At 40.4% G+C, this 14,525-nt stretch overlaps 1 protein-coding gene across 1 annotated transcript in view; it reads right to left on the bottom strand.

The window, feature by feature from the left end:
- The window catches only part of SLC6A11 (solute carrier family 6 member 11), a 174,527-nt gene that overhangs the window by 35,179 nt on the left and 124,823 nt on the right, over positions 1–14,525 (bottom strand). Inside the window, exon 7 of the mRNA XM_020981036.2 lies at positions 4,866–4,969. Within this exon, the coding sequence (XP_020836695.1) occupies positions 4,866–4,969 (104 nt within the window). The remainder of the gene's footprint in view (positions 1–4,865; positions 4,970–14,525) is intronic.

The raw sequence follows: 14,525 nt of genomic DNA, 5'->3' as shown, positions 1-14,525 counted from the left end.
AGGTCCTCCTGACTCCAAGGCCAGAGCTCTATTCACTGCACCATCTAACTGACCCAACATTGAAGTTTCTTTTTCTTTCTTTCTTTCTTTCTTTCTTTCTTTCTTTCTTTCTTTCTTTCTTTCTCTTTCTTTCTTTCTTTCTTTCTTTCTTTCTTTCTTTCTTTCTTCTTCTTTCCTTCCTTCCTTCCTTCCTTCCTTCCTTCCTTCCTTCCTTCCTTCCTTCCTTTCTTTTCTTTCTTTCTTTCTTTCTTTCTTTCTTTCTTTCTTTCTTTCTTTCTTTTTTTTGGTGAGGCAATCGGGGTTAAGTGACTTGCCCAGGGTCACACAGCTAGTTAAGTGTCAGGTGTCTGAAGCCAGATTTGAACCCAGGTCCTCCTGACTCCAAGGCTAGAGCTCTATGCACTATGCCACCTAGCTGCCCCCAACATTGAAGTTTCTTGAGCAAGGAAATGGCAGGGTCAGATTTTTGGTTTAGGAAGACAATGATAATAACAGCAACAATTATTATAATAGTTAGCACTTACATGGTACTATAAGTTTTGCAAAGTTCTTTATAAGATAATTTTGGCAGAACTCAGATCTAACTCCCAGACCAAAGCTTTTTCTACTACAACCATTCAGTCTCTCAAGCATTGTATAGTGAAGAAAAAAAAAAACCCTAGAGTAGGAGTCAGGAGACTTGGGTCCTGCTCCCAGCTCAGTCAATAATTAACTGAACCTTTTGGAAAAGGAGGGGTTTGGATAAGCAGAATCATTAATTTCTTTTTAATGTGTTTTGACCCCTGATTCAAAATTCATAAGCTACAAACACACTCATGCATAAAGTTAAATGGTATGTAACCCCAGACAAAGGTTTCCCCTTATAGTTCTTTTATAATCCTCTTCATTAATTTCCTCTCACACATACATGATATGAACAGAAAGCAGCAGATTAATTTACTCCTAAGACTATGATGTGGTGGTTCTTACTGATGTTACAAAGGAGAGCTTTGCTTTGGTAAGGTCTGAATTGAATGGTCTTGTTTATGGAATATTTTGACTGAAGCAAATATTCTGGCTTTACACTAAAACTTTTGGAATTTAATTTCTGCTGCAGAAGGATGAAATTAAATACTCCACTGGATGGATAAATGGAAGGATTGTGAGAAAGGCATGCACATACAATAGCCCCAGCTTTCTCCACAGAAGGGAGATGTCTGATACTCACTAGGTGTGAGCTCACAGGCAAGTCACTTAATGTCTCTGAGCCTCCACTTCTTCATCTGTAAAATGGGCATAATTATACTTGCACTATTTCCTTGATAGAGCTGCAATAAGGGAAGAAGTCTGTAAACTTAAAGCACTATAGAAATGTGTGTTACCATTACTAGACATCATGAGAGGAAATACAGAAACATATAGGAGCAAAGAACCAGAGAACTATCAAATCCTCAGTTAAGTGCTTAAGCAAATTAAGTGCTTTTGTGTCTGTATCCTACTATCCCATTTGTCATGTGTGGTAATTTTTAGATATAAAAAAGACTTAATTTATCTATTTGCTCCCAAATTTCCCTACCCCTCCCTGTGTCCTAAATGTCTTCATAGCGATGGTAGAACGTTAGAATTAAAAGGGACTTTGCAGAAGATCAAGTTTGACCCCATTATTATAAATGAGAAAACTGAGTCCTGCAGTGAGGAAGAGACCTCTACCAAGTCATACTGCCAGTCAGTGACTGATCTGGAAGAGCTGGATCACACCAAATTGCATTGTATAGGCCCCTATTAATGTGCTTCAAGATCAAAGTGTCCTGTTGACAAATTATTTCAAAACACTGGTACAGGTGGTTTCTTCATTGTTCTTTCCAGTTCTAAATTTCTCTGATCTTGATTCCCAAAGAGGAGGTCCCAAAATGCTTTGCACCAATGCAGCTCAGCTAAATAAGTGCATTATCTCTGATACCGATGACTTTGAAGAACAATACTTGTTGGTCTAAATTCTGCCAAGGTCTTTCAATTTGACTCAATCCAACAAACACTTATTATTAAATGCCTCAGGTTCCTACTAGAAATTTAAAATAGACTCTGCCCTTGAGGCACTTGCATTGTGCTCAGAGATTGAGCATGTGAGTAAGCAAATATGAAATAGATGTACACAACCATATAAATTAGTCTTTAAGAGGGAAGAAAATGCTCACGTCTGGGGGTATCGGCAAATGTGTCAAGTAGCCTTGAAGCTGTGCCTTGAAGGAAGCTAGTGATTCTGGGAGGGAGAAGCAAAGAGGAATTACATGTCAGAATGGGGGAGCCTGTGAATGTGTAAAGACACAGAGGTAGAAGATATAATGTTGTATATAAGGAATTGCTCAGTTTGACTGGGATGGAGAATGGATGATGGGGAGTACAATATGCAGTAAGAATGGGAAGATAGACAGGAAGGAGACTGAGGAAGCTCTGAATGCTGGCTTGATGATTTCACATCTTACCTTAAAGACAGTTAGGAGCCATTACGTATTTCTTGAATAGGTAAGTGTCATGCTCTGATCTATGTTTTAGGAATATGATTTGGCAGTTGTGCAGAGGATGGGTTGGAGAAAGAAGAGACAGAAGGCAGGAGAGTAATGGGGAGGAGGCTATTACAATAGTCTAGGCAAGAAATTCTGAGAGCCTGATCTAGAATAGAAGTTATGGGGAGAAGGGGGTGGATTTGAGGGAGACTATGGAGGTAGAATGGGCAAGACTTGACCACTCATGGATATAGGGGAGTGATGGAGAGAGAAAAATCAAAGAGGATTCCAAGACTGTGAAGCTAGATGCCTCTTCAGCTCCTGCTCATTACTCCTGGTTCTGCCCTCTGAGGCCAAAGAGGAACATGTGAATCATGGTGCTACAAGGGTGATGGATGCTGTCAACAGACATGGGTAAGCTTAGAGGAGAGATAGCTGTGTTATTTTTTTTTAAATCAGTAATGTTACTTTATAGTCATACCCTATGGTTTTAAAGTAAGTTATTTCCAGTAATTGGACTCAAATTATAATGCCATATTTTTGGCTCTATTTATTCATATTGTTTCACTATATAGTTTTTCTGCTCTGTTCTATAAGAAAAATTACGGCTTTTGAATTTTTTTTACAGTAGCTTCTTTTTATTAAACTACATTTTAAAGTTAGATTTTTATTGCTTTCTGCTATTTTTCCATCATGCGGGTTTTCCCCTGCATCCCTCCCCTTCTCGTTCCCCAAAGAGCATGCCTCACTTGACTCTTTTGCACTTGAATGGTCTGCTCTTTTTCCTCTAATGCCCAGCATCATAACCCTGAATAATGGAAGAAAAAAAAGTCCACTCAAATGAGTGAAAATGACAGGAAAGGGTATTTCCTGTCGACCCTGGACTGTAAAGACCAAAGAATATTCATGAAAGGAAGAGACAGGGCAGTCACACAGGCAGAGTATTTGGATCTAGCCCATTCTCAGAATATGACAACCTTTTGAGGATGTATAAGGAGAAGGCCAAAATCAGAGGGTCTTGCCAGTTCATCAGGACACCAAAGGACAATAATGTCCTCTTCTCCTTTCATCTCCCCACTTTGCCTCCGTCCCACCTCCCCCCAAAGGACTGAATCTATTCTAGACTTCTTTGTAATCTTATGTTTTTTACCTTAAGCATTTAAGATTATTATTCTCAGAAGGTGTCCATAGGTTTCACTAACCTGCCTGAGGGGTCTAGGACACACAAAAAGGTTAAAATCCTCTCCTCTAGGGTGAGAATTCTCTCTTATTCATCTTTGTGGCTAGTCACACAATGTAGCTAGATGTCTCAATGGATGGAGTGCTGGACCTGGAATCAGGGAGACCTGAGTTCAAATCCTGTCCCCAATGCTCATTTGACCCTGGGCAAGTCACTTAACCTGTCTGCCTAAGTTTTTTCAACTGTAGAATGGACATAATAAAAGCACCTACCTTTCAGGGCTGTTATGAAGAGAAATGAGATAATATTTGTAAAATACTTTATAAACCTTCAGGTACTATATAAGTCTTAGCTATGATTATTAGCTTTAATTTATTATGTTATAATTTTAATACATTAATGTTCTATTTATAATGGTATATTTATGATTTGTGTATTATGACATTAATAATAATTTACTGATAATAATACTAAATGTTTTATTGGGTTGAACTAAACTGAGCAAAAATAAGATTAAATTAGATTAGTAATCCCCAATCCCCAAATTTTCCCCAAGGAAATCTATTTTGTATCTATCCAAAGTTTTAATATGATTTTGATGGATACTTGACACCTACCCTGCCGCATCCCCCACAGGGAGTGTTAGGAGCTACCCAAAAAGCTGAAAGAGAGGTCAGTGGTGAAGGTTGCTCAGCCATACCACTACCCCTGGATTGAGCATGTAGGTGTAGTCCTATGTTACGTGAGGTCCATAATGTTCACTTTCTTAAAGTTCTCTTTTTTTTTCCCCTACAAAGTAGCACCAGATCTATTATACTTGACCATGGAGGAGGCAGAAGGGGGCTTATTTTCCAAGGGAGCTGGCACATTTTCCAAGCACAAATTGGTCCTCTCCAAATTGCCTGTACATCCTTCAGGAGAGAAATTCAGAGGATGACTCCTCATACTCAAGCCATACTTGGCCCTGAGATGTTGAAATGTCACTCAAACTTTCCATTCAAGCTCAGTCCCTTGTCCTTTTGGTCAAACTCAGAACCCAGAGGAGCCCAGAGACAGAGAAACTGATTAAGTTCATCTTAGTCATTGACCTAGAAGAGCAAGAAAGCTCAGCCTTCACTGAGGACTCTGAAAATTACCCTGTACCATAAAAGGTGTTACAAATACAGATTGAGGCTCAGTTTGGGGTGGTATGAGAGACTTACCTGTAGCAATTGTTATTATAATTGTTGTAACTTCCCAGTGCTGTCAAGCATCCCAGGCAGATGGCATAGGAGAAAAATATCTGAGTTCCAGCATCTACCCAGACCTGCAGGGAAAGACCACAAGAGTCACAGCAGAGGAAGAATCAGACAGGAGGGAACAAATGAGGAGATACCGATTCTTGTTTGTCTCCCTGGGAAACTAGCTAGGATCAGAATTGGGAAATATTCATATAGTAGACCATCCATTTGAAAAAGAAACAAATGTGTTTTTCTTGGGTTGGTTTAATAATAATATCTCAATAATAATAATAACTCAATACCTCAATTAATTTTAATTGGCTTCTTAATGAATCACAGAATTTTAAGAATTGGAAGGGAACTGAGAGTCTAAACCTTATCTAAAGTATGAATCCACTCAATTTATCTGGCAAGTCACTGCTTTGCCACTTCTAGTGATAGAGAAATTGATACTTTCCAACAACCTCAGTGATATATTAACTTGAATATTTTTCTTTCTCTATAATCAATGTTACCCCACACTCATTCATTCAGCAACAATTATTCATTAAGCATCTACTGTATGCAGAGATGGGCTAGGTACAGCAGGATACATAAAGTTTAAATATGACACAATCACTGCTCTGAAGGAGCTTACAATTTAGTAGGGGAGATAAGAAACAAAAAAGATGTAGCTATGATATGAAATATTATATGTAATTTAGAGGGATATGGAACTGAGGACAGAAGGGGAAGAATGTTATTTACAAGGGACTGGTCACAGAGGACTTCTTGGAGAAGGGGGCATTTGAGTTGGACTTCAAAGAATGAGTCAAAATTTAATTGTCAGAATAGGGGAGGGAATACATTTTAGGAACAGGAAAAATTGTTGGAAGAAGAAACACAAAAAATGTAAAACTCACCATCTATTTAAGGGATAGCCAGTAGTCTCATTTGGCTAGAGTACAGAGTAAGTATATGGAGAAGAATATATGAAATAAGGTTGGAAAGGTGTGGTACCCAGCTATGGAGAACTGTGAATGTTGGGCAAATAAGTTTGAACTTTACTGAATGGCAACAGGGAGCCACTGCAGATGTTTGAGCAGAGGAGTGTCATGACTAGAATTTATGCATAAGAAAAATTAATTAGTCTAGTCAGAATATGAAGTATAGTTTAGAAAGGGAAAAAATAGAAGGGAGAAGAGCCATTTTGAAGAATCCTATTTTGATAGTTAAAGTGGCCAGTAATAAGGACCCCTATGTAAGTGGTTGCAATTGAAACAGAAAGGCATGGATGTGAAAAAAAAATATTACGGAGGTGGATATGAGAAGTGAGGAAGAGGAAAGAATCAAAGATGAAGGAAGTGTGATGTAGTGGATAAACTACTGTACTTATATTAAAGAAGCTCTCAGCCTCATGTGCTTATTATACGACTGTGGCAAAATAGTGTAACATTTCTGTGCCTCCATTTACTCATCTGTAAAAGGAGGGGGTTGGACTTGATGGCCTGTCTAATTTCTTCTAACTCTAATGCTTAGAAAAATGGAAGACTCCATTAGTAGTGGTTATTCCTGGCAGAACCAGTTAACTCAGAAGAAAGGGTTTAGGGGGGTAAGCTTGGTTTTAGTTTTGGGTTTAAGGGACTGGTGGAAACATCAAGGTGGAGATGTAAGCCTGAAGTTCTGAAGAGACATCAGATTCATTCATAGAAAGGGATTTATTCATTCAACAAACACTTATTAAATATGTATTATGTGTCAGGCACCAAGGACACAAGAATGAAAATGAAACAATCATTGCCCTTAAGAATTATATTTCCATGGGTGAAAACAATGTATTCAGGTAAGTCAACAGAAAATAGATAGCAAGTGAATACAATGTAAATTTCATGGCAAGATGCCAACAACTAAGGAGGTTGGGATAGACCTTGCGCAGGAGTTGACACTTGAGTTGAGATCTGAAGAAAGTTAGATTTCGAGAGGCAAAAGTGAGGAGGGAGGGCATTCCAGGCATGGATACAGCTTCTGCAAAGGTTCAGAAGTGGGAGATGGAATACCACAAGTGGGAAACAACAACCAGTCTAGTACTGGGCCAAACAGTCAATGAAAGACAGTATTATGAAATGTTTGTGAAGGTGAGCTAGAGGCAAATTGTGAAGGGCTTTAGATGCTCAGTTGAGAATTCTGTATTTTATGCTAGAGGGAATGAGGAGTCCCTTGATCTTTGTGAGAAGGGGAATTACATGGTCTGACCTGTGCCTTAGGGATATCAATTTGGCAGCTCTTTTGAGGGTGGATTGTATTGGGGAGAGGCTTGACAAAAGGAGACTGAGGAGAAAGCTACTCTAGAAAAGAGGTGATAAGGGTCTGGACTAGGGAGTTATTCATAGGAATAGAGAGAAACAGACAGATGTAAGAGATGATGTGGAAGTTTAAATGATGAGTCAGCCAACAAACATTTATTAAGCACCTAATGTGTGCTAGGTGGCACAGTGGATAGAGTACTAGGCCTGGAGTCAGGAAGGCTCATCTTCTTGAGTTCAAATTTGGCCTCAGACAGTAGCTGTGTGACTCTCGGCAAGTCACTTAACCCTGTTTGCCTCAGTTTCCTCATCTGTAAAATGAGCTGGAGAAGGAAATGGCAAACCACTCCAGTATCTCTGCTAAGAAAATCCAAAAGGAGTCATGAAGAGTCCAACACAACTGAAAACAACTGGACAACAACCACAAAAATGTTGTTGGGGCTGGGAAAATAAAGAAAGGCAAGAGAAAGTTCCTGCTTTGAAGAAGCTCAGTCTAAAGGTGACTTGGCAGCTCTTAGCTATAGTGGACTGAGGTAGAGGCTAGAGTTGAGAGTGACTCTGAGGTTGTGTGACCCTGGGTAACTGGAAGGATGGTGGTGCCCTCAACAGGAGCAGGGAAGCTAGGAAGAGGGAGGTGGGGAAATAAGGAGCTCTGTTTTCAACATGCTGAATTTGAGATGCCTATAGGGTATCCAGTTAAAATGTCCACTAGAAATGTGGCTCTGTAGTGCCTGGCACATAGCTGGTGTTTAAAATGGCATTTGTTGCTTGACTGACTGACTGACTGACTGACTTATTGATTGATTGATTGATTGATTGATTGATTGGAGTTCAGGGGAGAAGTCTGAGCCAGTGGCAGAGATCTGGGAATCATTTTCCTCCAAAGGTTGAAATGGAGGCTATGGGAGTGAATGGGATTACTGAGGGACAGAACCTAGAAACTGCACAGAGAGAAGAGAAACTGGGGCAGAACCCTGGGGAGGAAAGCCCACTTTTTGGACATGATGAGGACCAAGTTAAAGAGATAGAGCAGAAGTGGTGAGAGAAACAGGGGGAGAACCAAGTGAGTTTGATGCCACTCATGTTCAAGGAAGAGAGAATTCCCATTAGGTGGGATAGTGGTAATAATGTTAAATATTGTAGGGGAATAGAACCGAGCAACTCAAAGTTAATTTTGTTCATTAGGAGGTCATTGGCACTCTATGAGAGAACAGATTCAGTAGTGTAGGGACAAAAGCCAGATTGCAAGGCACTGAACAGAGAGGAGGCAGTGAGAAAGTGGAGCTGGATGCAGCTTCTTGGGTCTAGACAATCTTTTCCCAGCAGTTTAATGATGAAGATGAAGAGAGCAATGGGATGGTAACAGGATGGGTTAGATGGCTCAGGAAATATATATTTAGGATTGGGGAAACCTGAGTATGTGAATGGGCAGATGTAGGTAGAGTGTATAGGAGCCAGTAGAGATCAAAGAAAGAAGAGAGGGGAAGACTGTGGGAGCAAGGTGTGGTGGAGGAATAGGATTAAGGACACAGGTAGAGGGGTTAACCTCAATGAAGAAGAGAGAGTGGGTGACAATGCAGAGAAGTTTTGAGGAATCGAGTAAGAGATGAAGCATGCTACCAGCCTCCTGACAGAGAAGTGATGGGCTCAAAGTACAGAAAGAGATATACATTTCCCAATATGGTCAGTGTGGGAATGACTTTGGCTTGTCTATGCATATTTACAACAAGAGTTTTTCTTTTCTTTTTTCTTTCTCAGCTAAGGGAAGGGATCTGGGAGAAGGAGAAAATAAATGCTCGTTAATTGAAAAAATTAATTAAAAAACCCAACAGGGTATTTCATCACTTCTCAACTTCCTGGAAGCCGTTGCAATAGCTCCAGATGACTGACTCAGCCCATTGACAGACATACCATTAATGCCTTCAATATCAGGGCACAACTTGGGGACTGATAGTCTTAAAAGTCCAGAAGAACTTGCTCAGTTCCTCTGATAGTCTAGGCTGAGAAGGGAGCTGGTCAGCCGAGTAAAGGAAATCTCTTAATAAGAGCCTAGCCTAAGTCAATTTCATGTAATCACAGAACTGTAAGAGACTGTGGTTATAGTCTTGTCCAGACTTCTGAACTTTTCTTGTATCATGGACCCCTTTGGTGGTCTGGTGAAGCCTATGGACCTCTTTTCAGAATAATGTTTTTAAACTCATAAAATAAACTTCCCAACATGTAATAAGATTACAAAGGAAAACAAACTTTAGTGAAAATAAAGGTGCATTTTTCCCATCAAAGTTCACAGAAACCCTGAACTCTTTCCATGGATCAGGGTCCAAGAACTCTTCATCTAGTCCAATGTTCTTATTTAACAATTGAGGAAAAGGAGGCTCAGAAAGGGAAGTGACTTGCCCAAGGTCAAACTACATTAAGGAGATGAAACTTTACGTATTACGGAAGAAGGTTTTGGTCTTGAGAGCTGCTTAATATGTTTGTGGTTTATCAGAAGCCTTGGCTATTCCTTGAGGATTAAGTGGTTCTGGGGCTGTCACACTAAATCAAATAAGGCCAACTACCTCTCAAAGAGAGAGAAACTGGGTGCAGAAACTCATTGACAGACAAGCTGTTTCACAGGATTGGGCACTTTCAAAACTCTGCACACAGCACAGGTCAACTGAAAAAAAGGGGCTTTTTTAGTTCTCAATAACAACCACAAAAGTTGAAAAAAAAACCAAACCCCAACAACCATGGAAGCTGGGTCAGCCGCTGGGTCACTCCCTGTTCCCTAGGCTGTACCTCTACTTGGTGAATGGGGGGCGTTCCGGCAGTCAGAGCCCTGGCCTGTCCACATTCCAGGGTTGCTCCAGTTCTAAGCTACAGAACTGAGCTGCATGGGAATGGAATGGTGGAAAGGAGCTGCCCTCCAAATGGGAGGGAGAGAAAGCCTGGCTCTCCCATCTCACTTTGAGGCTGCAATGAGACTTCATAGCATATTTTGCCATAACTTGTTCTGGGGGTGCCTCCGATTCTTTGCAAGGTCTGTGGTGGAAACAGTGCTGGATTCAGAGTGAGAAGATCAAATTCAAATTGAGGCTCTGCTACATACTTCTGTGTGACCTTGAGCAAGTCACTTAAATCACCTGTATCTTTGTTTCCTTGTCAGTAAAATTAGGGGATTGTACTAGATAATCTTTAAGGTCCCTTCCAGTTCTAAATCTTATGATTTTATGAAGAGAATAAGAATAGCACGTCGATACAGCACTTTATAATTATCAATTACTTTCCTGCCAAAATCTCATTTGATTCTTATAATCATCTGGTGGAGTCATGAAATACACATTGTGACACTTCCATTTTACAGATTAGGAAAATTAGACTCGGGGACATGCTATGACTTGTTGATGGTCACATGGATAATAAGTAACAAGATGTATTTGAACTTGGGTCTTCATATATTCAGACTTCTTTATTTCTGGCTTATTTTCTTGTTTTCTCTTCTGCTGACCTCTGCCCAACTCCATGATGCCCTTTCTTCTTCATTTATTCCTTTCCTTCACTTCCCTCTCCTTTTCTCCCTGTCCCTTCCTTTATCTTCCTATATTACCTTCCTTAATAATCTCTCATTTTCTTCCATGGTCCTATTTAACTGTCACCTTTCAAGTCTTTATCACCAGTCTTAACACGTCTCTAACACTCTAGATTTGCATCTCCGAGTTCCTACTAAACATCCCCACCAAAATATTCCACTGCAACCTCATAGTCAACACAGATGATGGTCAGAATCAAAAAAAAAAATGTTAACAGATTAGAACAACGAACAAGATGAAATTTAATACATGGAAATGTACACTTGAACCAGGTAAAATTGGTTGCACAAGCACAGAACTGGGGGCATGGTATGGCTAAAAAACAATTTACATGAAAAGATAAATGAATGAAAAAAAGCACTTACTGTGCCAAGCTCTGGAGGTACAAATACAAATCAAAGACAAATGTTGCCCTCAATGAACTTACAGTCTAAAGGGAGAGACAAGTCAATTACTGTACGCACACACACACACACACACACACACACACACACACACACACACACACTTCTGGCTGTCAAGGAATTCACTGTCCCATGGAGGAGACAACAATGAACAAACAAGATACACATAAGATACACACAAGATGCACAGGTAAATTGGAGCTAACCAGAGAGGAAGGCACTAGCCTTAAGAAGGATTAGGAAAGGCTGTTGCAGAAGGTAGGATTTTAACTATCACAAGACAGAAACCAATAGGCAGAGATGAAAGAATTCCATCATGGTGGACAGTCAATGAAAACGCATGGAATTGGTGTACCATATGTATCATGTGTGTGGAGTGTCAAGAAGGGCAGTGTTACTGGATTACAGAATACATGGAATACAGTAAGGTGTAAGAAGACCAAAAAAAATAGGAATAGGCCAGGTTATGAAGGCCTTTAAAAGACAGACACATGCAAAATGAATGAATGAATGAATGAATGAATGAATGAATAAGTGAAAAAAGCAAATATATGCCAATCACTGTATAAATACAACAGGACCTCTGACCTCAAGAAGCTTACGTTCTAATAGGAGAAGACCAGACATGAAGAGAAATGTGGCCAAGGAGTAGAATTTTGGTCTGGGAAACCACAGGGATGATGAGTTGATTTATAGAGCAGCTAATGGACATGTCATATTGATTGCATTTCTGCTCCCATAGCAAGAGTTAGAAAGTATGGTGGGGGAGAGGAAAGGAAGGCAAAATGGAATGCATTCAGTGGTGTGACAGAAAAGGACCAAAGCATGCAGACATGAGTTTGGGGCCAGCTAGATAATGCAAATGCTTATCGGTCAGTAGCAAAGAGCCCAGGACAGGCACTGGTGAACTGAGTAGAAGTTGGGAGCTGAGCACACTAGCTTGGCAGAAAGTTGATCCCCTGGTCTATTGACTCTGGATCAGGCTAGATATGGTGGATATGGTGAACTCCCACCACCAACAGCATCCTTGTTCCCCTTCTCTTTATCTCCTTCCCAGGTCCTGGCCATCTAGGACCTATTTGGCCTGCTTGACTGTTCACAGAGCTTGGATGTCACCAAGCCTGTTCTGGTGAAATGGAGGACTACTAGACCTGGAGAGGCTGGCAGGGTATTGATTTTCACTATACTATCCTAATTCGGGCTCAAATTCTAAATCAGCTACTTCTAGGTGACATTAGGCAAGTCACTCAACATTTTTGGGGCTCAGTTTCCTCATCTGTAAAACAAGGGAGGTTGACTAGATGATTTGTAAGATCTTTGATAATGCTAATATCTTGAAATCCTATAAGTTTCTTTCTACCCACATCCACTTAGAATTTGTTTTTAGAGAACAGAAGAAGAAAATTCATAATTCTGGAAGTGGAAAAAAAAAGCACAGAAGAAATGCAGTGGATAGAGGACTGGACTTGGAGTAAGGAAGACCTAAATTCAAATCCCACTTCATATACTTACTAGCTGTATGACCATGGGCAAGTCACTTAATCTCTTTGTGACTCAATTTCCCTCATCTGTAAAGTGAAGGGGTTGGAGTTTATTGTCTCTAATGCCCTTTCTTGTTCCAAATCTATGCTCCCATCATCCTTTGACCAAACCCTTTGATATATACATGGTCAGCTTTATCAACTTTTGGTACATCAAGTGATTTCTGTCAATCAAAGAATCTAGATATTTATTGAGTGACCACTCTGTGCTCTCCCTTTGCTGGAAAATATTGGGTATAATTAAAAACTAAGAAAAGATTTTCTAAGAAGATAACCATTAGAATGCTCCCTATGTGGAGAGGCATCCCATGGGCTCATTTTTCATTATCAGAACAATGCCGTTAATATCTAACATCCCTTCCAGCTTTAGTATTCTTTTATTTTCAGAGGTTTTTCATTTATCCTCTCATTCAGCAAACATTTATTAAAAACTACAGATAACAGAAAGTACAACCTGCAGCTACCATCAAGGTGCTTATAGTCTCTAAACCTCTTTCCCATCCCCCTAAGCAGAGGTTGGCTGGGTGATGAACATTCATTAGGGATGTTGGAGAAGGGATTCCTGGAGTCGGTGGGAGGCTGAAATAGATGGTCTCTAAGGTCCTTTCCAATTCTTAAGATTCTCCAAGTCTCTGGTTCTCACCCCTGGCACCAAATCCTGGATAAGGCAGCCAACTTTTCTGTTGTTGTTCAATTTGAGAGCATCTTGTGGTCCCAAAGTCTTGCCAAGCAAATCTATTGAAATGGCCAATAAAAAAAAAAGCCAGACCCAGTATCACACGTGGAAGCTGACTGTCACTAGCAGAAAGCAACTGAAAGCAGAAAACGGTGAGCGAGGGGACAGCATTTGCCTTTCTCTCTAGGGTTTAATATTCAGAGTTATGTTTTCCTTCTCCTTTTCTTAAAACACACACACACACACACACACACACACACACACACACACACAGAGAGAGCGAGAGAGAGAGCATGCAACATAACTTTTGTAAGCTAAGCTTTCACTTACGGAGAAAACACAACTTATATGGCCAGGAAGAAAATGGCTGAATTAAGCTTTCTTTCCATCCTCTCTAGTGGGAGAGATTCTCAAAAGATTAAAAGTGGGTTAGGGGAAGAATAAAACAGCCGTGTTTCCAGTATCTACCTGACAACAGCTTTTGTAGGAGTGAATAATTACATGGGAATCACTTCCTCTCCACCTCTCTTTCAGAATTCTCCAGGTTGCTAGGCACTCACTCTCCTACCTTCTGCTAATGCCACATACAGACGCCGATGAATACAGCATATCCTTTATGAGGAAAGGGGAGATGGGGAGAAGGATTCAAATACCAATTTTTGGCTTATTCATGTTGGCCTTCAAAGGGAGAAAGCTTAGCTGCTTTGAACATATTTAAATGCTAATGCTCTCAGCAAAATCAGTAGGAATGGCTTGGTGGTTAAGGGGTCGGAGGTCACCCTGGTATGGAAAAAGTCATACTATAAATATGTTCTGCTGATGTGTCCAGACAGCGCCTTTGGGGAGCCACCCCGGCTCTTGAGTTGATTCTGGGCTCCCACCTAGGGCAAGGCCAAAGTAATAGTCTGGAGTCTGGCTTGGGATCAAGGCTAGTGCCAGTGAAGTGGCATTAGATTGAAATTCTGGACTTGGGTATATGAAGGAACTGTTCAGTTCAGTTCTAGGGGAAGGCAATGTGTGTAAACTGACCTTGTCTCCTCTCTTATGTGAAGAACTGGTCATAGCCAGTTCTTGTAGTTACCTTTGCTCTTGAAGGGGAAACATGAAAAAGTTGAGTAAAGGAGTAATGGGGTTGGGGAGGTTAGCAGGAGGCAAGGCCTGGTGTTG

This window comes from Phascolarctos cinereus, unplaced genomic scaffold, assembly GCF_003287225.1.
Source record: "Phascolarctos cinereus isolate Bilbo 61053 unplaced genomic scaffold, phaCin_HiC Scaffold_4;HRSCAF=312, whole genome shotgun sequence".
Taxonomy (NCBI): Eukaryota; Metazoa; Chordata; class Mammalia; order Diprotodontia; family Phascolarctidae; genus Phascolarctos; species Phascolarctos cinereus.
The sequence above is the reverse complement of the archived record's forward strand: the minus strand, read 5'-3'. Positions and strand labels throughout refer to the sequence as shown.